Source organism: Bombina bombina, chromosome 5, assembly GCF_027579735.1.
Source record: "Bombina bombina isolate aBomBom1 chromosome 5, aBomBom1.pri, whole genome shotgun sequence".
Lineage (NCBI taxonomy): Eukaryota > Metazoa > Chordata > Amphibia > Anura > Bombinatoridae > Bombina > Bombina bombina.
Window position 1 is genome coordinate 639,260,363 of NC_069503.1, and position 25,000 is coordinate 639,285,362.

General features: G+C 33.5%; 1 protein-coding gene across 1 annotated transcript in view; it reads right to left on the reverse strand.

Annotated features, from left to right (window-relative positions):
• The window catches only part of MYO10 (myosin X), a 457,205-nt gene that overhangs the window by 101,703 nt on the left and 330,502 nt on the right, over positions 1 to 25,000 (reverse strand). Inside the window, 4 exon segments of the mRNA XM_053715822.1 lie at positions 3,326 to 3,637; positions 6,084 to 6,190; positions 8,501 to 8,615; positions 12,871 to 12,995. Coding sequence (XP_053571797.1) covers positions 3,326 to 3,637; positions 6,084 to 6,190; positions 8,501 to 8,615; positions 12,871 to 12,995 — 659 coding nt within the window.

The window sequence follows — 25,000 nt, forward strand, 5'->3', positions numbered from 1 at the left end:
AAATAAAAATCCTTTTGCAAGAAAATAACAAAAGCAAAGTACTGGTGATACCTTTCATGGCTAACTAGATCTATAGATGTGGCTGTATAGTAAAACTTTGTCCAGTAGGTGGCAGTGTTTTGTCAAAGGAATATAAGTGCAAAAAAAACACATATTATTGCACTACTGCTTGTATATATGTTTAACCCCTATTATACTATTCTTTATAGCTGCCATGAAATATCTTTGTTTTTATATTGGGGCATTTGCAGTCTATCAGCTGTGCACACTATGTGCTAGATCACGAGTGGAGCGCTAACTGGTGCGCAAGAAAGATAAGTGGTATATTGGGGCTTTTTGTGCATTCACCTGAGCGCAATTGAATTTAATGCGTGCCAGGTTAGCAACATAAAAAAGTTGCTCAAAATACATTTAAATGTACAGTTACCCTCATAATAACAATGCATTAAAAAGTTTAATTGCATCAAATTGCATTAAAAAGTTATAAGGGCTCAAAGATATGAGGTCTTAGGTGTTGCGATCACATGTATATGAGTGTACATATGTATTCAAATATTTCTGTGTTTTACTGTATAATTACTGTACATATTTCCCATTCCAATGTTCTTCACTTACAGGATAATGTCCTTTTTATATATTTCTATAAATATGTCTATATACCTATATCTGAATATCTATTCTTATAGATATAAAGGTATAGATATGTATTTTACATGACCACTATCAGATATATATAGAAATATATATTTAATAATAAAAAGTATATTGTTCTCTATGTGAAGAACATTGGAATGTTAACAATTATATTTTGTGCATCGGGTTTTGCGATTTAGATTTAAACATAGTTGGGTTAGCACACATGAAATCTTAAGACGTGTTATTGAAATACTACATATAAAATATATTAAAAAAAACGTATTAAAAATATTTTACAGTATGTTTAATAAATATATAGGTATATGTATATACAGCTATACATAAAAATATGTATTTAAGAATAAATAGAGCATATTCTTCTATGTGAAGAACATTGGAATGTGAAATATTAATATTTCATGTTGGGTTTAGCTCTCTTGAATATTCGCAGTTGGGTTAGCGTGCAAGTATGAGTGTTAGGATTTTTTTTGCAACTTTCAACTCATAATACGAGTGCAACCCGACACTCAAAAAGCTTCAGTCTAGAGATGTTATCGCTCAAACGGGAGAGCTTATTTGCGCTCCACTCGTTATCTAGCCTTATATTCTTATAAACAAACTGAACTTTGGTCTAATTTGTTTGTGTTTATTAACCCCACTTATACACAACTACCCTTTATATCAGCTCTCATACATTATCAGCCATTACAGAACACTCATCTTCTACCTGTTAAAGGGATATTACATGCTAGATTTAATGATGCATTAAAAGCAAATATTATCCTGAGAAAATATGTAGATGCTTTCCTCTACAGGCAATAAAAAAAGATTGTGCAAAAAGGCCATGTGGAATATAGGATTGTTAAAGGTTTCCACACAGCCTTGTTTGCACGCTCTCTTTTATTACTTGTTTCATATCTGTTTTTAATTTTTACTCTCTATAAAAAATGAAAACCTAGGTTCCAACATGGCAGCGCCCATTCATTTATAGAAATTCAGTGGAATTAGGAAAAACTAAAAAAATTCAAATTTTAATGACAGTAAAATAAAATTAAATAATAAAATCATATTGCAAAGTTTAATTCACATAATTAAACATTATTACAATCCCAAAGTGTTTAATGTCCCTTCTTGCATTTCCTCATCCCTTACAGACTATACAACTTCTCCCTAAAAATGCCTCTCACATAACATATATTCTTACAGGCCATTTACACTATCTCTAATATACCCTCTAACATACTCCCTAAAAATGCCTCTCACATATCATATATTCTTACAGGCCATTTATACTATCTCTAATATACCCTCTAACATTCTCCCAAAAAAGGCCTCTCACATATCATATATTCTTACAGACCATTTATACTATCTCTAATATACCCTCTAACATTCTCCCTAAAAATGTCTCTCACATATCATATATTCTTACAGACCATTTATACTATCTCTAATATACCCACTAACATTCTCCCTAAAAATGCCTCTCACATATCATATATTCTTACAGACCATTTATACTATCTCTAATATACCCACTAACATTCTCCCTAAAAATGCCTCTCACATATCATATATTCTTACAGACCATTTATACTATCTCTAATATACCCTCTAACATTCTCCCTAAAAATGTCTCTCACATATCATATATTCTTACAGACCATTTATACTATCTCTAATATACCCTCTAACATACTCCCTAAAAATGCCTCTCACATATCATATATTCTTACAGACCATTTATACTATCTCTAATATACCCTCTAACATACTCCCTAAAAATGCCTCTCACATATCATATATTCTTACAGGCCATTTATACTATCTCTAATATACCCTCTAACATTCTCCCTAAAAATGTCTCTCACATATCATATATTCTTACAGACCATTTATACTATCTCTAATATACCCACAAACATTCTCCCTAAAAATGCCTCTCACATATCATATATTCTTACAGACCATTTATACTATCTCTAATATACCCTCTAACATTCTCCCTAAAAATGTCTCTCACATATCATATATTCTTACAGACCATTTATACTATCTCTAATATACCCTCTAACATACTCCCTAAAAATGCCTCTCACATATCATATATTCTTACAGACCATTTATACTATCTCTAATATACCCTCTAACATACTCCCTAAAAATGCCTCTCACATATCATATATTCTTACAGGCCATTTATACTATCTCTAATATACCCTCTAACATTCTCCCAAAAAAGGCCTCTCACATATCATATATTCTTACAGACCATTTATACTATCTCTAATATACCCTCTAACATTCTCCCTAAAAATGTCTCTCACATATCATATATTCTTACAGACCATTTATACTATCTCTAATATACCCACTAACATTCTCCCTAAAAATGCCTCTCACATATCATATATTCTTACAGACCATTTATACTATCTCTAATATACCCACAAACATTCTCCCTAAAAATGCCTCTCACATATCATATATTCTTACAGACCATTTATACTATCTCTAATATACCCTCTAACATTCTCCCTAAAAATGTCTCTCACATTTCATATATTCTTACAGACCATTTATACTATCTCTAATATACCCACTAACACATAATCTCCTCATTCACACCTTCATTAGAATTTTATATCATACTAGCCTGACCCAACATCAGAACAGGGAACCAGCTTACTTTTCTTCAGCCTCTTTTCTAAACCTCTCTTCTTCTTCTTCTCTTCTTTTCCGTTCTTCCTCTTCTTTCTTGAGCCTCTCTTCCTCTTCCTTTCTTTTCCTCTCCTCCTCTTCTTTCCTTTTCTTCTCTTCCTCCTCTCTCTGTTTTTGCTCTCGGAGCTGTTTGTAGATACGTCGGGCTATTTGCCCACGCAGCTGTCTCTGGAAGGTCACTGCAGCTTTTTTGAGCCGCAGAAACTTTGTCCTCCACAGAAAAGCTCGGTAGTTCTTCTGTATGACAACCGCACAGTAAAGGATCTTTTTGTATTGCTTTCTGGTTAAACAAAGAGCGCACTCATTAGTCTTGAAAACACATAAAACATTCTCTGTGCATATCCAACGTCTAGCAAAGTGACACTAAAGATAACAGGTGTCCAGGTATCACATCAGTGTCCAGAAACAGTTGCTATATTATACTTTTTTTGTTCCTCCACTTTTTGATACAATGCAGAGCTTTTGCAGTGTTTGGATCCCAGTTCAGCTAATATTTGTCACAGCACCATCTTTATTTACCCTGACACGATGGCGCTTTGGAAAAAAGATAAAGAACTGATATATGCCAGGCTTAAAGAACAGTAATTACACACAGCGGGGCAGCTTTCTGCGTGACATATTGTATTGTATGTATGGTCAGGGCTCATATGCACATGAAAAGAGATTGCCTCATTATGCAAACAACTATTGAACACACTTCTATTGACTCTCTGAGGGCATACGTAAGTAAACAGATGAGCGATACTGCCTTAGAATTAGTACATAATATATATGTTCCTTAAACAGTCATCTTACAATATAAAATACAATAACAAATGGCAGCTTCAAAATCCTTAATTTATATTTCATATAATTAAAAGTAATTTGTTGTACGGAGGTCATGCCCAGCCATGTTAAGCTAGTATTGCCAATTCACAAAGTACTGTCAACTGGAAAACACTCAAATATTAAAGATTGCAAAGTCGCCTAGAATAAGTGCATTGTTTACAAATGACTTCACTATTAATATTAGGCTTTATGGTGTGACAATGCATCCTGATAAAACAGTAATGGAGTGTTGAACAATGCCAATCCTCCAGAATTAATAAATGTAGACCATGTAAAGGGAATGCTGTAGTTCATTTGTATTTGTTCCATTTAAAAAAGAGCATTTCAAATTTAAGGGATTTTTTTGTGTGCACTTTCCTGTCCTGAATAAACAAACATTCTCTTGTCAGGCTTCAAATGGTTTGTCCCTCCCTAACAATACAGCTCTGGAAGTTGTTCCAATTAGCCAATGAGTTAATAAGGAAGTAGGAAGTACACAATGAAAACTGCTGTATTCGTTTCACTTTGAACTTCCAAGATTTTTATTAACATTTGTTCAAGCAAAAAATTAAAAATACATATACACAGCCATGTTTAAATAATGCTAACATAACATATGGGGAACATAGACTAATAATATTATTAACAGAATTTATACAAATGTAATTACAATTTTTTTTATAAAAAATGCCAGTTTGCTCTCTTCTGCCACTCCTAATGATTTAGTTTTTATTGTATTTAATTAGTTTTTTTTTATTGTATCTGAATTTATTAAGATATTCTTTTGATATTATTATTATAAATTCAGCACCACCAAGTACATGATCATCGTGGGGTAGGAATGCAATAAATTACATTTTATTACATAGCAGTCAACATTTTCTGGTGGCTTTCCAGGACATGGAGTTGAAGGGGACTTGTGGGGGTGGCCCACTAGTGGTTGACTGGAGGGGCTGGGCAGTGGGTGTGGCATGGCTGGGATGTATGTATATAAAGTTTTATTACAGGTAAACCTTTAAAAAATACTGACACAAGAGGAGGAGGGCTCTGCTCCAAAGTACTTACAAATATTTTATTGTTAATATATTAACAAAATATGTTCGATTTTAATCTCTGCAACTAAAGACATATAATCATTTTCTTTGTTCTATCTAGACGAGAGTATCCTGTGCTGAATAAACCAGCTTTTTCTTTGGGAGCTGTCCATGCAAAAACATGTTTAACTTCTGCTCTTGTCTGTTATTGATCTGATATTGCCAGCTGTAATAGCTGGAAGAATGTAATTTACTGGATTTGTTTTCTCTGTGACATGGAGGAAAAGGTACTTTGTGCATCATTTCTGTGTGATACATTGCTGCTGTGCAGTACATAAAACATACTAGGTTCTAAAACTTGTATTAAAAAAATGATACAGAGAAATAGCTTAAAGGGACAGTCAACACTAAAATTGTTATTGTTTAAAAGATAGATAACACTTTTACTACCCATTCCCCAGCGTTGCACAACCAACATTGTTATATTAATATACTTTATAACATTTAAACCTCTAAATTTCTGCCTGTTTCTAAGCCACTATAGACAGCCTCTTATCATGTGCTTTTTTATTTGCTTTTCCCAACAACAAAAAACTGCTAATTCATGTGGGCCATATAGATAACATTGTGTTCACGGCCTATGACTTATTTAAGAGTTAGCACAGCACAATACTAAATGCAAGTCAATAGATAATAAATCATGTGATCAGGGGGCTGTCAGAAGATGATTAGATACAAGGTAATCACAGAGATAAAAAGTATATTAATATAACCGTGTTGGTTATGCAAAACTGGGGAATGGGTAATAAAGGGATTATCTATCTTTTAAAACAATAACAATTCTATTGTAGACTGTCCCTTTAACGATTAAAATACACCACTTACCGTGCCACAAAACCCATCACATGGGACTGTATTATCAAAGCTGCCTTGCAGACTTCTACCTCACGCTGCTTCTCCAGTCTGTGTTCCAGGCATTCTCGCAGGAAGACCTATGGGTATGAGGAAATAAGAAATAAATAATATTCAGGATAAAATGTCATATACATTTTAAAACTACACAAAAATCTGATTTCACAAAGTAACTATTATTTCTGACAATGCCTGCATGATCCTATTGCTGTCCAAACTTATTTACAGTGGTAAAAATCATTTTAAAAATCCTAAACATAATTTCACAAAATGTAATTTATTTTTTAAAGGGGTAGGGAAGTCAATATTAAACTTGATTTATTCAGACAGAGCATGTCATTTTAAGACACTAATAAATTAACTTATTTTTTCAAATGTACTTTGTTCTCTTGGTATCAGTTGTTGAAAAAGAAAATGTATGTATCCTACACTGCTGGGAGCTAGCTGGTGATTGGTGCCTGCACACATTTCATGTGATTGGTTTACTAAATGTGTTTAGCTGGAATCCAATATTGCATTGCTTCTCCTTCAGCAAAGAATAACCAGAGAATAAAAAAAAATTGATAATGGACGTAAATTGAAAAGTTGTTTAAAATGGTATGTTCTATCACAATCATGAAAGACATTTTTGAGGTTTCATGTCCCTTTAATTTGCCCAGTCGTCCTTGTACAGTATTTGGTTACTTGGAATTTCTCATTAGCTCAGAGTAAAATAGATCAAGAAGCCCTGACAACACCACAATACATTTTGGCTACCAGCTGTTGCCAGTTATTATCACTGTGATACGTGACAGCTATAAGGACATAAAACCGACTGCTTGAATAATAGGAAATAGAATCTCCTCTTTCAAATGAGGGAATAGAATCTCCTCTTTCAAATGAGGGGCTTAATTATATCTTTCTATGGTGTGGGGGTTGGTAGTGATTTCTTGAATGCTGACAGCAACCCCAAAATAGTACCAATGTTGTGAGGTACTTGTGACTGTAATAACAACAATCTGGAAGCTGGACAGGCACAGAACCACTCCTTTAAATAAGAGGTCTCATGTCCACCTATGTAAGGGGGGTACAAAACATGGGTTCCACCTTGTATAATTAAATAAGCATATTGGGTGATCACCTGATACTTACTTGGAAATGTGACCCACCCATATGAGAGCTAGGACCTCCCTTGTTTTAAAAGATAGGTCACTTGTCCATGGTACACTAAAATTCACCTAGCAGACAGGATATTGCAATTTCTATGGCAATCAATTACCACCAAGAGGCATGTAAGGCCCATAAAAATAGGATAACCCCCTCTTACATATTAGGGTTGTTTATTTTGTATGTGTGATGTCTTTAAAGGACAAGTGTTCATTTGGAGCAGTTTTGCTACTCATACAGTACATTTATTAGGTAGATGATTGTCATATAAAGTCAGGGATATCAGACACCTAACTGGTAGGACCAACCTCCCCTCTCACTAAAATGTGGTCTAATGTTCCTTTGTGTTTTATGATGGAGGTTAGAAGAGTTCCCCCCACTCCCCTGAACATTTGAGGTTTGTTTTTCTTTTAGTTCGTGGGTCTCCTTCCCTTCTAAGTAAATGACAGAGGGAGGTAGTGTCTCTGAAATAGCCCGCTCCAAAGAAAATCTCACTTGTATCTACAGGGACACACAATGATCCAGTTATATTTAAAACTTTTACCTTAAACATTAAAAAACAGTTCCAAGCCAATAAGTGCTAAAACAGGCTAAGATTGGTTTGCAAAACAGTGAAACCATTGCATTAGACATTTGCAAAAAAAAATAAAAAATAATGTAAAAAATTATGTATAATGTTTTTTTTTTCCAGATAGGTTAAAATATCATTGATGTGATCGGATTTTCTGATAGATTTGACTGGCCTTGAATTGTAAAAAGCAGATTGTGAATCACTACACAGAATTCTTCTATTAGATTGTAATATAAATACTATTTTTAAATAACCGACCCTGACATCTGATTGACAATCAATATCTGTAGTCAAAATTCTGTCTTTGTTATTTAGAGTGTTTCTACCATCTGAAAAATGGTTTTGAAGCACATTCCACTCCATAGATGGTGAGCTGAACTGAAATGAGCTCATTGTGTTCCAGATAACATAGCGTGTATGGCACTAGTAATAGATCATGCATTGACTAGAGGTAAATCAAAGCAGAATGGATTACAGGGCTATATTGAAAACACATTTAGAAACAAAGTCAAGTTTTATTTATAGGCTAAGCTAGTATTTAAACCAGATATGCATTACTCACTAGTGTTCTTATCTTTATAGTAAATCACCTATATACTGATTTATTGAAGCATTAAAAGCACTAAATAAAACTGCATAATAATGCAAAGTGAAAGTCATTAATATATGTTACCTTTGTCTTTCCAAGCTGCCATTCAGTATTTGTGGTGTCGTGAAGATGAAGCAGTTCCTCACATTTCCCTTTCAAGTCCTCCGGAAGGGTCAGGTTTCTCATTAGGACTTTGTATCTGATGAAGAAAAAACAAAACAAGTGTGTTCAATAACACAACAGTATATCTCTGTATTATACATATTCCACAAATCACTATTAAAGGGATACTAAACCCATTTTTTTTTCTTTCATGATTCAGATAGAGCATGATATTTTAAGCAACTTTCTAATTTAATCCTTTAATCAATTTTACTTTGTTCTCATGCTATCTTGATTTGAAAAAGCAGTACTGTAATCTTTAGAGCCGTCCCATTTTTTTGTTCAGCATCTATGTAGCACTTGCTGATTTGTGGCTAAATGTAGCAAACCAATCAGCAAGCGCTACCCAGGTGCTGATCTAAAAATGGGATGGCTCCTAACCTTTCATTCCTGCTTTTTCAAATCAAGATAACATGAGAACAAAGAAAAAATGATAATAGGAGTGAATTAGAAAGTTGCTTAAAATTGCATGCTGTATCTGAATCATGAAAGAAAAAATTTGGGGTTAGTATCCCTTTAATCCACTGTTAGCAAAAATCTAATTAGTAACATAATATTTTTTGGGGGTATAAGATTATATATTATGGTTAGTTTTTATAAAATTAGATATGCCAGTTGTAAAAAAATGTTACTAAATACAAAATGCAAAAGACCCCACATAATCATTTGAAGGGATATTGCACTTCAAATGAAAAATGCATTTTAATGTTTAATCAAATTACTTTAATATGTGTTTAAACCATGCCAAGGAGTTAACTATACAATTACAGTTGTGATCATGCATTACTACAGATGAGAAAACAGCTGGTAAGATATTGAGAAGCAAGCATACAAATATGCACCAATCACAGCTGTAGAATGGGGGGTGTTTTAGAGGTGTGCAACTTTGACAATGTGTTTAACCATTAAGTAGGAGGTAAATGCTTAGTAAAGATAGTACAATAATCTAACAAAACAAAGCCTTTTCATTTTTTAAATGGGTAATGCAAGCTGGTAACATAGCTCGGCTTATACTTGCACACATAGACTTTTCACTATTTTCACATGGTGCTGTGTCTATTTATGGCGGCTTAGGGGTTAATAGTAAATTAATTATGGGCAACAAAGTAAAAATGTACTCTAATGTTAACCAGATATATGCCAGAAAATAATGAGGGTTTTCTTAAAGATGTTGTAAAGGCTCCAACAATGGTGCACAAATATCCCAGAATCAGGAAAGACTGAGATTGAATTAAAAAGAAATATCTAAACAAATTGAAGCAGATTGTTAAAGGGACAGTACACTGTAAAATTGTTTGTTTTTATATTAATTTATTTTTCAATGACTTGTTATACTAGCTGCAGAGTATAAAATATATGAGAAATTGCATTTTCAGGTTTATTTGTGTATATAAAGTAGCTGGTTTTGTGCTTTTAAACCACAGCCTATTACAATAGGTTGAGCTTCAGGTAATATCATATCTCATTATGTTATCACTTTGGGTACACACACTTGCTTCCTTATCTTATATTTGTCTGTAAACCAAAGCTCAATACATAGAGAGAACAATGGAAAATGATCATTTTATTACATAACTATCCTGCACCCCACTGGGAGTGTCATTTCTTCTGCTGGCTGTGTTTACTTAGGCTATTCAATAGCTGAGATTCCAGTATCAAAACTTTCAATAAAGGATGGGATACCACAAGCTAAATCAGCTATTTCAAAGGCCAAAAACGGGGTAGAGGAACTACTTGTAAACAATTTAATACACTTCAGCAGGTAAAAAGGATCATTGGGAACAATTTAAATGGGAGAAAATTTTGGGGTGAACTGTCCCTTTAAAGAGACACTTAAACCCACAGTTTTTACACTATTTAAATAGTATTTTTTTTTTTTACTTTGTACACTAAGCATGATAATAAAATATGTTGTCATCTTGTATCCCAAAACCCATTTAAAGGGACAGTTTACTCAAAAATTTTCTCCCCTTTAATTTGTTCCCAATGATCCACTTTACCTGCTGGAGTGTATTAAATTGTTTACAAGTAGCTCCTTTACCCTTATATTGGCATTTGAAATTGTTAATTTAGCATGTGGCATCCCCACCTATTCTGAAAGTTTGTGGCCGCGCGTACCAGCTATAGATAAGCTTTGTAAACACAGCCAGCAGAAGAAATTACACTCCCAGTCGGATATAGCAGAGATAAGGTAATACAATGTTGATTTTCCATTGTTCTCTCAAAGTACTGGTGATTGTTTTAAGGACAGATATAAGATAAAGAAGCAGGTATATGTGCTCAATGTGATACAGTAATGAGATCTGATTATACCTACAAGCTCAACCCATTTTATTAGGTTGTGGCTTCAAAACACAAAATCAGAGCTTTAATATACACAAATAAGCCTTAAAAAGCTAATTTTCATACATTTTTTACTCTGCAGTTGGTAAAAAAAGCAATTGTAAACACATTAAGGGAAAAACTATTTTACAGTATACTGTCCCTTTAACAATGACTCTGCATGATTATGTGGACTAATTGTCATGGCTTCAGGCAGACAAGTTTTCCAGTAGAGAAGATGATCGCCTGCAATCACAACTTGCAATGCTGCACTGAGTGGCGAAATTTAGGATTTTACAAGAGTTCTCTTGTCAGTTATGTCTGCAACCTCAGAGGATAAAAAACAAGACCTGTTTATTAAATTTGTTGCTAGACGTTTGTTCACGTGAGTCTGCACAGCAAAGTCTCAAAAGCTACAAATGCAGCTTAGTAAATGTATTCTTAAAGGGACAGTATACTGTAAAATAGTTTTTCCCTTAATGTGTTTACAATTGCTTTTTTTACCAACTGCAGAGTAAAAAATGTATGAAAATTAGCTTTTTAAGGTTTATTTCTGTATATTAAAGCTCTGATTTTGTGTTTTGAAGCCACAGCCTAATAAAATAGGTTGAGCTTGTAGGTATAATCAGATCTCATTACTGTATCACATTGTACACATATACCTGCTTCTTTATCTTATATCTGTCCTTAAAACAATCACCAATACTTTGAGAGAACAATGGAAAATCAACATTTTATTACCTTATCTCTGCTATATCACACTGGGAGTGTAATTTCTTCTGCTGGCTGTGTTTACAAAGCTTATCTATAGCTGGTACGCGCGGCCACAAACTTTCAGAATAGGTGGGGATACCACATGCTAAAATAACAATTTCAAATGCCAATATAAGGGTAAAGGAGCTACTTGTAAACAATTTAATACACTCGAGCAGCTAAAGTGGATCATTGGGAACAAATTAAAGGGGAGAACATTTTTGAGTAAACTGTCCCTTTAAGTGTATATAGGTAGTGCTTACATTGCACAATACACTGGGCTGATCCAAAGTTTTCTTTCAAAGTGTTAAATTACTAATCAGTTAAAAAAAAAAAATCAGGCGCCTAGATTTCCAACCGTAAAAGCATCAGTCACCCAGGTCTGATCTAATATCTTCTAAAGTATTTGTCAATATTTAGAGCTATAGGTAAAATGCTTGGTTTCCTAAACATTTAGAGTATGTAGACCAGACAAGCACCCTTTGTTTACTGCTCAGATAATACCCTAATTGAGGGGTCTACAAATCTGTTTAAAATTTGGAGCGAGCCAGTGGCTGCCTGGCTCCTGGTTTTGTCGAGCCCTGCCCTAATGCAAATTCTTTTAAAAGTATATATTTCCAACATCAACATAAATAAACTGAATCTTTTAATTATTTTTATAAATGATAATTAAATATATAAAACTTTTTATTGATGTTAAAAAATAAACCTTTATAAATGTTACTGAATATAATTTTATTGATCCAAATGTTATTTTAATTCTTAATACAAAATATATTTCTTAAATAAAGCAAAATAGCTCTGAACACTCTGAATTTCAGATAAAGCAGTAGATTTCTTTCTCTGACAATTTTTTCCCCTCCATTTGCTGGCCCTTTGTATGATGTGACAGCTATCAGCCAATTACAGACTAGTATATGTATACACTGTAAACTTCTGCACATGCTCAGTAGGAGCTGGTGCCTCAGAAAGTGCATATATAAAGACTTTTAAAAAAATTTGATAATGGAAGTAAATTGGAAAGTGTCTTCAAATTGCATGCTTTGTCTAAATCATGAATGTTTAATTTTTACGTTAGTGTCCCTTTAATCTGCTTGCTCATCACACGTTCATTCTTCAAAACTCATGAAAAAAAACCCAGCTGAAAATAAGACATACATTTTGAAATGCACATTTCAGGATAAAGAGTAGAAACAAAATTCAGTTAATAACCTTACCTAAAATAAAAATCATGAAAAGGTCTGCGCACTGGAAAGCCAGCCCTGCGTATCCTGACTGTCTCCAGCATTCCGGAATATCTTAACTGGTTAAGAACCAGAGTCTGATCAAACTGGTCTGGCATCTGCAGAAGGAATGAGACAAGAGATAATAAGATTAATAAAAGTAAATAAGCACACTATCTTGTTAATGCTGTTCAAGCTACACACCATGTAAAACACAATATGATTAGCTGGAATGATGACAGACCAAGTGTTAAAGAGACACAAATCCAGATAATGGCATGAAAATACACACTGCTGTCCACGTTTTTTTTTTTACACAAGACTGCTGCAAAAACTGAAGTAGAGATTAAATACTAACCCCTTTGAAAACATACAAGTGTCAAAGATTTTAAGAAATGTTAGAAGTACTCTAATTTCAAAAGCTTAATTCACAAAAATTAACAGAAATTAATACAAAAATAAAAATAAGGTTGCTAAAATACACACATCCTAAATATTATATTTTCTCTTTATAAATTCTAGCAATTATTTATCCAACAACAAGACTATTTGGATTATACTTTAGAAACTAAAGATGTTTGCTTTAAAAGATCTTAAATAATATATTAAGAAGTTTTTGATGAAAGTAATGTGACTTACCTCTATAAAGGCAAACTGCAGTATTGCAAAGATAAGCATATATGTAACACCACACTGATCACATACATATACTAATCCCTACTTCTCTTTTATTAAGCTTTATACCTTCACAGTTGGTTGTTATAACCCAGAAGCATGTGAAGTACAAAACGCGCACTGACACATCACACATTTAAAGCAAGTAAGCAATGACCCACAGATGCAATGACTAAAGCCAATAGCCATTCAATTACCAAAAAGGAAGCAGGAACTCTTGAGTATTCATAGAAAAAGGGGCACATTTAGCAGTCATGCATACTTGCACCATAATTAAATACTCAAGTGCTCAAAACTTTATGCTCTGTGAAAACTGTGTGTGTCAGTCCTGTAGACACTCAAAATTCAAATAAAAATATCTCAAACCCATGTATTCAGTAGAGCTCATTAATTAATTGTCAAGATGTTCTCCAAAACAATGTGAATCAGCTTCATATGCAATGCAAGAATCAGGCAGATGTGTCTCTCTTGAAAATCTTTTGGGTGAATCAAAGCTTTAGTTCAGTGACTTAACTTTTTTTTCTTGCATTAGATACATCATTTATAGTTTGGACTTCATTATCATATTTTTAAAATCTTCATGCTTGCTAAGAATTCCTAAGTGGATTACTTTGTTTATGGTTTTGCATTATCTAAGGTGTCTTATTTCAAACAATGTGTGGGTTTTATAGGTGTATTTGATACTATGAAGCATTAATGTCTTGAGAAACAATGTCTTGTGCATTTTAGTAATGGCCTTGAAAAATGTAAAGCATGAAGCCTGTTATGCACTGACAGGTATGAAGGGATATCATTAAGACAAACATATTACATTTTACACTGCATCAGTAACATTTAAAGAGATATTCCAGGCAAATTGCAATGCACATAGATGAATGACATATTTGAATATAAAGATATTTGAATATACATGTATTGTCAAAAATGCTTCTAGTAAAAGTTATGACTTTTTAGTGTTAACATTTTTCTCTGCAAGTGCATGTGAAGCATTGCTAGATATTGTCAGTGAACAAGCATTTTAAATATTGCAGCTGCTCAGAGCGCCAATGGGTTTTGTATCATGTCAGCAATTAACAAATTGAGTCATAACCAGATGATACAAGCACTTCAGGCTCTCTAATACATGTATATTACAAAAATGCTTCCATTCAAAACCATTAAAACCTGAAATGCATTCATGAGGATTCCAATTTTGGCTGGAATGTCCCTTTAAGATATAATATTTCTAGAAAACAATATTAATTTTTTGAGTTATTTTGACTCTACAGATTTTTTTTTAACCCTAATGCCTGCTCTGTAACATATACCCTTTCACACCTCTCTCTGTTGCCTTATGCTTTCAAATGATATCAGTGACACTCTGTATAACTATATATAAATACATATTTTATAAACAATCACATTCTTATATTAGCATAACATATTCATAACCGTACAAGCTCACTGGCTATAGGTGATGAAAAACAAATTGTTATTACAAGACATTTCTGCTGTGTTGCTATAGAATAACATATCAACCAAGTCTAAACATTTTTATAACAAATTAATATCCTTTTTACTGAAATTGCTTTTCTATAGAAAAATGCATTGTTTGGCAGTTGATATCTGATAAATCCAATTAGGGACAGCTATGTAGCCAGGTTAGCCTTGATAAGTCAGCAGGGTGCATTTCAAGTTCTGAGCATAAGAAATTGCTCAATTTCCAGAGCTAAATTACTTTAAAAAGGGGCAAAACATATCATACAAATATATTGAAAATTGTGTCTTACACATAACTAAACACTTTATATAAAAATCTCAAAGTGTTTACGGTCCTTAAAAGGGACATGAAACCCAAAATTCTTCTTTTATGGTTCAGAGATGCAATTTTAAACAACTTTCCAATTTACTTCTATTATCTAATTTGTTTTGTTCTCATGGTGTCTTTTGTTGGAAAGCATACCGAGGTAGGCTCAGAAGCTAATTGTTGGTTGCACACATGTGCCTCATGTTACTGGCTCACCTAGTGCATTGTTTTTTTTAGCAACTAAGGATGCCAAGAGAATAAAACACATTAGATAATATAAGTAAATTAGAAAGCAGTTTAAAAATGTATTCTCTATCTGAATCTTGAAGGGAAAAAAAATGGATTTCATATCCCTTTAAAGTGCAAAATTATTTTGCTTGTCTTCACTAGCAACACTGATAATCCACATTAAAGGGACACTCTAGTCAAAATAAAACTTTCATGATTCAGATAGGGCATGCAATTTTAAACAACTTTCCAATTGACTTTTATAATCCAATTTGCTTAGTTCTCTTAATATTCTTTGTTGAAAGCTAAACCTAGGTAAACTGTTGATAAAGGCCGCTGGCCGAAACGTGTAGATTGTTGTTCACTGCTGTCTTCACATTTGTTTCCAGCAACATTTGCTAGCTATAACCCCTAAATGTGGTTTTGAACTATTATTTTAATCAGAGACTGCCAAATCAGTTACGAACTGGTTATAACCAAGCCTTCTCCTCCCTGAACACATTAGGAGTAAATCCGACAAGGCACAGACAAATATTTGGAAACAGATCTTATTCGTTGCTATCACTGTTTTGGTTAACCTGTGTAAGCTAACATCAGGCTCCACTACTCATCATCTGTATCAATGGACGGCCAAATACAGTACCGCCGCTTGGTCGGCGCAACATATTTTCATTGCCAAGTTCAGTACTAAGGAAACACTAGGATTGCATTCAGATACCGCATAGTCGGTTTGTTTGTACTGGAGAAACGCTGCCTATACGGCACTTTACATTATTGCTTGGCTTATTGAAAATTAGCACCGAGGCTTGCCACAAAGTCGGCTAAATATATTTATATATCAAGTATTTCCTAATTAAGGACTAATTTTGATTTAACCTTATACTGCAGTATTTATATTCTGTCTTATATTTTATGGTACATTCTGTTTGAAACGTTTTTTCAACAGAGCTTCTTCAATCTTTTTTGTTTTTTGAGCTCATTTTAAATTGTTTATTTTATTGTATATTGTACATTCTTATGCATAAAATAGTAAATATGTATAACTTTAACTGTATTTGACTTTTGCATATATATTATCACTAGATTTATGGTCATTATCACTGTTTTCATTATCACATGTTGATATTATTTCGGCACAAACATATGCACTCTAACTCCTATACACACTAGACAATATATTATCACTTTTTGTCTTTTGAGTGAGGACTCTTACACATATTTTTTCTTTAGCACACTTTTGTAGGCAAATCAGCCCATTGTTACTTTATTTAAGATAGATATTTTTATTTAGTCTATTAGAGCCATCTTAACACACATATTTAGGCTATTTAGCTTACTTGACTCATATTTTACACTTTTCTTGGAGCTATATTATAACATTTTACCTCAATTAGCTACTTTTTGTAGTGCTCTCCCAAATTGTTTATTTTCTATATATTTTTACAGACATTTGATTTGAGGAACATTTGTCTACTTAGGGAGTAGCTTTATTGAGTGTACTAGGAGTGTAATCCTTTTACTTGTTTTTTACAGCTGTGGCGTTACCTAGAGGTTAGCACTGAATGCAATGCAAGTCTGTCAAAAGAACTGAGATAAGGGGGCAGTCTTCAGAGGCTTTGATATAAAGTAATCACAGAGATAAAAAGTATATTAATATAACTGCTTTGGTTATGGGGAACGAGTAATAAAGGGATTATCTATCTTTTTAAACAATAAAAATTCTGGAGTAGACTGTCCCTTTAAGGAAATATGGCTGGGGAGACTATGGGGGATAAATGCTACGTCATGAGAAAAAGTAAAAAAAAAAAAGATTTAAAGTTCAGCCTCTCTGGAAAAAGAGGGACAATCATTTTAGAGAAAATAAATAAGTGTAAACTGCATTGTAGTTAGTTACCTTTTCAAAAATTAACCATAATATGGGGATTACATTCTGAGCTTCAGGTCTTTTTAAAACCAACAGGGTTTTATTTTTGTTTTTGTTTGTTTTTTGATGAGTTCTAGCCCTAGATCTTTTTTGAAACCTAGCAAAGCATATACAAATGTATTTTATATGATTTAATTATATAAAGTAAAAGGATGAATGTCAGTCTCTCGATTCAGTTCCAGCTCACAGACTTTATATTTTATTGCTATGAAAGCAGTTGCTCAGTAGAAATTATATGTGCGAAGGGAGGATCCTTCATGGGTTGTTTGCTTGAAACCTTTGTTAAAACATGCCTGTTGGCTCTACTACAGAGGATACCGAGGTCTATCAGCAATCATGTGCAAATAAATCAAACATTTCTTCTGGCACTTTATTATAGCAAGAGTTGCGTCTGAAGTCATGTCACCAATTGAATAAAATTATTAAAATAACTAAGGTTTAAATGTATATCAACTACCTCTGTATTGCACGTGAGGTATGTGTATGAATATATGTATTTGTGTGTATATATAGATAGATAGATATAATGTTGATTTCTTTTCTTGCTTGTAAAAAAGTAAAAGGGCCAGTAAAGGCAAAATTAAACATTCATGATTCAGATAGAGTTTACAATTTGAATCAACTTTCCAATTTAGGGCTAGATTATGAGTCGCTAGAGATCTAATTGCACTAGAAGTTAACGTTTTGCTTGCGTCACATTGTGCTCATATTACGAGTTGAAAGTAAAAAGTTATTGCTCTAGTGCTAACCCGAAGCACGCAAGAACCTGAAGTTAGAATATAGTGCGCACATTAATCTATTCCCCCATAGAAGCCAATAGAGAAAAACAAAGTGGAAAAAAAACTAACACCCCACTCTAGCGCTAACCTGAACACATATCCTCAAGTGCGCTAACCCGACATAAGAATATTTCACATTCCAATCTTCTTCACTTAGAAAAATATGTTCTATTTATTCATAAATACATATATCTGATGTTTTTGGTACAATTTTTATATAAAACGTTGGTCTGATAAAGAGGTAAACACCCGGAATTGTCACTACTCAAGTTTAAATATATTTCAAGATCAGTGAGTGCTTTGTTCCACATTTACTATATATATATATATATATATATATATATATATATATATATATATATATATATATATATATACACACACAAACACACACACGATTATATATAGGTATAGATATATATTTATAAATACATAGAACATATTCTGCTATGTGCAGAACATTGGAATGTGAAATATTTACAGTAATAAATACGAATTTACAAGTTTTCATCTACTAAACTGCAAAGGGCTCCATTGCACTTATATTTATGTCTATATATGTGTACATATGTATTTATGTACAAGACTGCAAAAAAAAATACAACTTTTAGCACTCAAATTCCCTATGGCAAATTTTTTAACATATGGAGCAACATTGAAAGGAATTGAAAAAAGGAAAATTAAAATATAATTTTTATTTTGGCAATTATAAAATAATGGTGGTTTATTAAAAACACAAGGAGAGAAAACTAGACCTAAATAAGTGTTCCACAGAGTTAATTATGCAAAAGATGCAGGGCATATATTTCCTTGCTAATGCTGCAGGATAAGGATTATAGGGTGTATACTGTTCCTTTAAATAGCCTAGGATGTCGGTGTTAATCTATGGTCATTTGGTTAATACCACAGAAATCCAAAATATATCACCGTTACTGCAAGTGTAAAAGGTAGATGGAAAAATAACTGCTCAATAAGCAGCTGCAATAAGTATTAATCTAAACACCCGGTACAATAAAGTAATCCCACTTTTGTAACTCTAAATAAATAAGTATTGGAATCCACTGTGTATTAGTACTGCTGAGGACATATGCACGTTCCCATTAACCTGCCTCTGCTCATGTGATGCTTGAACCTGCCTCTGCTCGTTTTGCATAAATAATGGTCTGGAGGTTACAATAAATTCCTTCATTAAAACACTTTGTTAATCTTAGGTGGGTTTGCATAAACTTAGTTCCTATATACAGTGTCATATAATACATTACAGGATTCCCAACATAATTTACTATATGCAACTTAAAGTTTTAAGCACTAGTTATCCTTGAAAATTAAAAAAGAAAGTAAGAGCCCATTCACTCCCCAAGGTTGACTTTACTGCCCCTGTTTAAATTTGAATTTATACTCGTTAGGCTATAGTTCCTATGAATGTTCACTGGCTAATAATAACAATAAGCATGTGTACCTATGAGCCAATGGAAATTAGTAGTAAGTATCAGCCAATGAACAATAATTTGGAAGGAAAGTAGTGTACCTATGAGACAATGGACATTAAAAGGAAGCACTGAACTCCCATATTTAATATCTGGTTCAGATATCTTCAACTGACTTACTATATCTTCTCTCACCCCAACAAACTCAATATATGCCGGCCACTCACACCTTTTGAGACGATTTGCCTCTTACCACATCCCCGAACTAGCACTTTATCTAATACATATAAACTACTAACACACCACCCAGACACTCTCCCAACATATGTATCCAAATGGGAGAGGAATTAAACGATACCGTACCTATAAAGGAATGGAACATCATTTTTAAGCAGATGAGCAAGTCCACATCCTCCATTTCTACAATGGAAATTAACCTTAAAGTGAATGTAAATTTTGATGCTAAAGTGCCCGGTTTTTAAAACTTCGATTAAAAACAGGGGCACTTTAATTCATCAAAATTTTCATTTCACTCCTGTTGTGAAAAAAAAACTTACCTTTTAATCTTCACAGAAGCTCCAGCTTCCTCCACCCATTTCAAAGCCTCTTCCTGGGTCTAAAATGAGGCATCCGGCTTCCTCCAATCACAGCAGTAAATCAGACACTGAATCCCTCGGGGGGGGGGGGGGGAGCTGTGATTGGAGGATGACCTATCAATCATTTCTGACATCAGAAATGGCTTGTGAGACCGGAGGAATCTGGAGCTGCTGTGAAGTTTAAAAGGTAAGTTTTTTGTCACAACAGGAGTGAAATGTAAATTTTGATGAATTAAAGTGCCCCTGTTTTTAATCAAAGTTTTAAAAACCGGGCACTTTAGCATCAAAATTTACATTCACTTTAAGCTCATGTGTAGATGGTATTACACACCTGAGAAGTTAGGCACAATGATCCCTGGTTACCCAACTACTTGCTGGCGAGGATGTGGAAGTAAAGGTACTTTCTTACATACATGGAGGGCTTGCCCATTTGCACACCATTATTGGTCTGACATTAAAAGGAAATTGAACAGGCTCTTAACATCACCTTACCTATGAGCCCCTGGGTCTTTCTTTTCAATAAATTCCCACTGATAAAATGCCTATTAAACCTAAAACTAATGTCAGTTATGATAAATACTGCTAAACGCATAACCCCCTCCAATTGTACCTACCTACTTTACAATTCTTGAAAGATAGAGTTTCATCATCCCTCCAATTAGAAAAATATCGCTATTTTAGAAATAAACGAACAGGCGACTACTTATCACTGCTTATTATGGGAAGAGTACATTGCAACATAGAGTCAATAGACAAAGCTCAGTCTATAGGGACTAATAATTCAAGGGAACTTTTGGTACTTCATAAACCTGAGACCTACAAATAATCACCAGAGTGTACAACCTAGGAGTTTCTTATTGTCTGTTATGAGAATACTAATCTTATAGGTAATGACACTTTTCCTGTACTGCATTTTGATCACTGTGCATTTTGTATATTACGTTTTCTTTTATACACTCATGTAATGTTTCCCAAGATCTGTTATGTAAAATTGTGAGGTACAGTAGGTACACCTGCAAGTAATTTATGAGACAGAATAAAACATACATAGCAGAATATTATCTACTGATCAAAGCCAAAAAGCCAAGAGTTCATGAGAAGAGCAAACTACTTGCCTATTAAATCACCCAGATGATGTATGTAGTACAATATCGGGGGGGGGGCTTTCACTTTCTACAAACATCTCATTCAAAGCAAGACATGAAGGAAAAGCAAAAGACAAATCAAGTGATTTAAAACACTGCAGTTGAATACTTTCGGAATACAGTGTAAAATACTACTCTTAACTAAACACATACAGCTAACAGAAACCTAATTATATTTTGTTTAAAAGGACACTGAGAGTTGTATAAAATCAGCAATGCACTGAAAGGGATCACTGTAGTATGTTATATGTTTGTTTAGACCTTGGTATCTTAAATTGATTTAAATGGACACTAAATTCAATGTAAAACTGTTAAGGTTTTGATAGCGGATGGCTTTTTTAAAAAAACTTTTCCATTTACATTTATTATCAAATTTGCCTTGTTGTCTTGGTATCCATTGTTGAAGAGTAAATATAGGTAGAGTGCATGTGTCTTAGGTTATCTAGACTCACAGTGTTTTCAACAATGTATAACATTGCTACAAACATTGTTGCAAAGACTGCTGCCATACAGTACTAGACATGTGCCCGATCCTAAACTCCTATAAGCCTATCTAGGTTTACCCTTCAACAAAGGATATATTAAGGGAACAAAGTAAAATTTGGCAATAGAATTAAATTTAAATTTGGTAATAGAAGTAAATTGAAAAGTCTCATATAACCACATGCTCTTTCCAAACCATGAAAGCTTAATTTTGAGTTGAGTTTCCCTTTAATGTTGCAGGGTTCAACATACTAGCTTTTAAACTCTGTTTTACAAAATGGGAGGAAGTGCTTGTAACTTCAGTGGGTGTTCACTAATATGGAAGCAGGTTACCTAAGTATCCATCTTTCAGCATATTTTACAATATACATTTTGCCCATTTGAATGGTATTACAGATACGTTCAACGACACTTTTCTTATTAACACATTAACCCTCTTAAGTCAATAAACACCCTTATATATATAGCTGGTCCTTGAATAGCAGGTGTGTAACTGAATGATAACCCTTATATAATGAAACCCAAGAGGACTCTGCATCAATCTGTTTGAGTAATGACTCCCTAATATGGCCTAATATCAAGTCAATGAGACTTACTGGCGAATAGGTCTCAAGATGGTACAGCAGTACTGTCAAAGCCCCTTTCTCAATTTGCAATGGTCTCCTCCAAGCATTGTAAAAGAAAAATCAATTTGATGGAGAATATATTATCATGATAAACAGGCTAATACATGCTTATCAAACGACATCTGGTCCTCCACGAGTCAGTCTTATAACAATAGGGAGAGGACTGTCCATCAAATTGATTTGCAGCAAGTTCACCAGAGTGATACAAAATTTCCATTGTATATAAGTACTTTCTTTAGCACCACATAAAAGCCGTATGTCAAATTTGAGGTGCCATGCAGGAAATTTAATTAATATGAAAATGAAGAAATTATAAGTCCATTTTTCACCCAATAAGGTCATTTCCAAATCTAATGTGCAAAGTCAGACTCAATGTGAATCAGTAATTGTAGCATCAATGCAGATTTGCAACCCTGCTAAATTCTTATTGCAGGGAAGTTTGTTTAGCATTGAAAGAAGAAAATAAGAGACTGTAGAAAGCACTAAATAAGTGGAAAATGGGAACACAATAAAATACTTTCCTGAACACTACAAGCTTTAGGTTGCTACGAAACAAGAGAATCCACACACACTGCCTGATCTACTAAACAAATAACCCAGCATCTTGAGCAAGTCCTGTTTGCTGTCATTTACAAGACAAAATTGCTCCTGCAGATCTTTCTCAATGAATGTGAATGAATAAAACATCTACCAAATCCCTTTACCAGTGTCTAGAAAGAAACCGGACTGAAACATTTTTATTGTAAAAAATCTATTATTACAAAATAGACAACAGTTTTACATTACTTTTGTACAAGGAAAATCCTTTTCATTGTTATCGTATACAGATAATGTTACTGGTAATAAACTCAAAGATACTATAAAAGCAATGTTTAATTATTTATTTTCCTTGATTTTACTGTAATTTCACTGTGAAAATTATAGTGTTTCAATTCCCTGTGCATGATGCACAATGATTGTTTGATATGTGTAAGAGCTTGTTTATATCTCTCCTTGATAGGTCACAGTGAACTAAGTGAGATACATTTTCAAAAGGTCCCAGGGCATATTTTTTTTCAACAAAATTTTAAAAACGTTAATTTGTCTGCAGATCATTTGCAACGCAGTAAATATTTTCTGACACATAAAACAGAAAAATAAATAATGCGATTTTAAAAAATGTGTTTATCTCTATACTGTAAAGCCGTGTACGGGTACACTTTGTAAAAAACGAATGGCATCTACTAAAAGGAGTAAAGACATCAATAATGCTTTGACTTCATAACAAATCGCAGTGCTTGTTTTACCAGATTACCATAATCTTTAGGCCACATGTATATTATTTATCACCTTTCTAAATGGGATTTTAGGTTTACATTAGTAGCTAAATAAACAAAATAAGTTTAAAGTGCGTTTGGCAATGGATATATCACAACCATTTAAAGTGACAGTAAATACTTTGTAATTACAAGATATTTATGTTGCTATAGAATAACATAACAGCCAAGTCTTAACGTTTTTATTTTTCAATAGCCAAACTCCGTCCACCCTTTGCCTGATATGGAGAAGCCAATCTGGGCTTTAGTCCACAGACAACAAGGCAAGCTAATGTGATAAAGTTAGTATAAAATGAATTGTTTTGCAGTTGTTTTTTGATAAAACCAATATATATGTAGCAGAGTTAGCGTTGAAAAATCACCAGGTTGCATTCCAAAATCTCTGAATTAGAAATTAAGCAATTTTTATAGCTAAATTACATGAAAAGCAGGCAAAATAAGGAATGAAAATATATTAAAAAGTTGTTTCATTCAGTATAACTAAACATTCTATATAACAATCTTAAAGTTAATGTCAATTTAGATGAATCGGTGCCCAGTTTTTTAAAATCCTATTAAAAACAGGGGCACTTTAATTCATCAAAATTTACATTTCACTCATTTTCTTCAAATAGTTACCTTTTAATCCTGACAGCTGCTGCAGCGCTTCCTCCGCCCGTCGCAAGCCCTCTTCGCGGGTCTAAAATGACGAATCCGGCTTTCTCCAATCACGGCGTTGCCTCAGGCCCTGATTCCCCCAGGGGGGGGAAGCCTTGATTGGAGAAAGCCGGATTTTTCATTTCTGATGTATGAAGAGGCTTCCGAAAGCCGGGGGAATCGCTGGAGCGGCTGTGAAGATTAAAAGTCTAGTATTAGAAGAAAACAAGTGAAATGAAAATTTTTATGAATTAAAGTGCCCTTGTTTTTAATAGGATTATTAAAAACCGGGCACCGATTCATCTGAATTGACATTCACTTTAAGATGAATATATTGGTAAACACACCAAATGCATTCAACTGTACTTATGGGAATGGCATGACATTTCAATACATTTCCAGGCAACGCTTTACAGATTCTGAACACAGCTCTGTTCTACTTTCTTTTCACACATTGTATTGCTGTTCCCTATATACCTAATACATGCAGGGCTTGGGCTAGA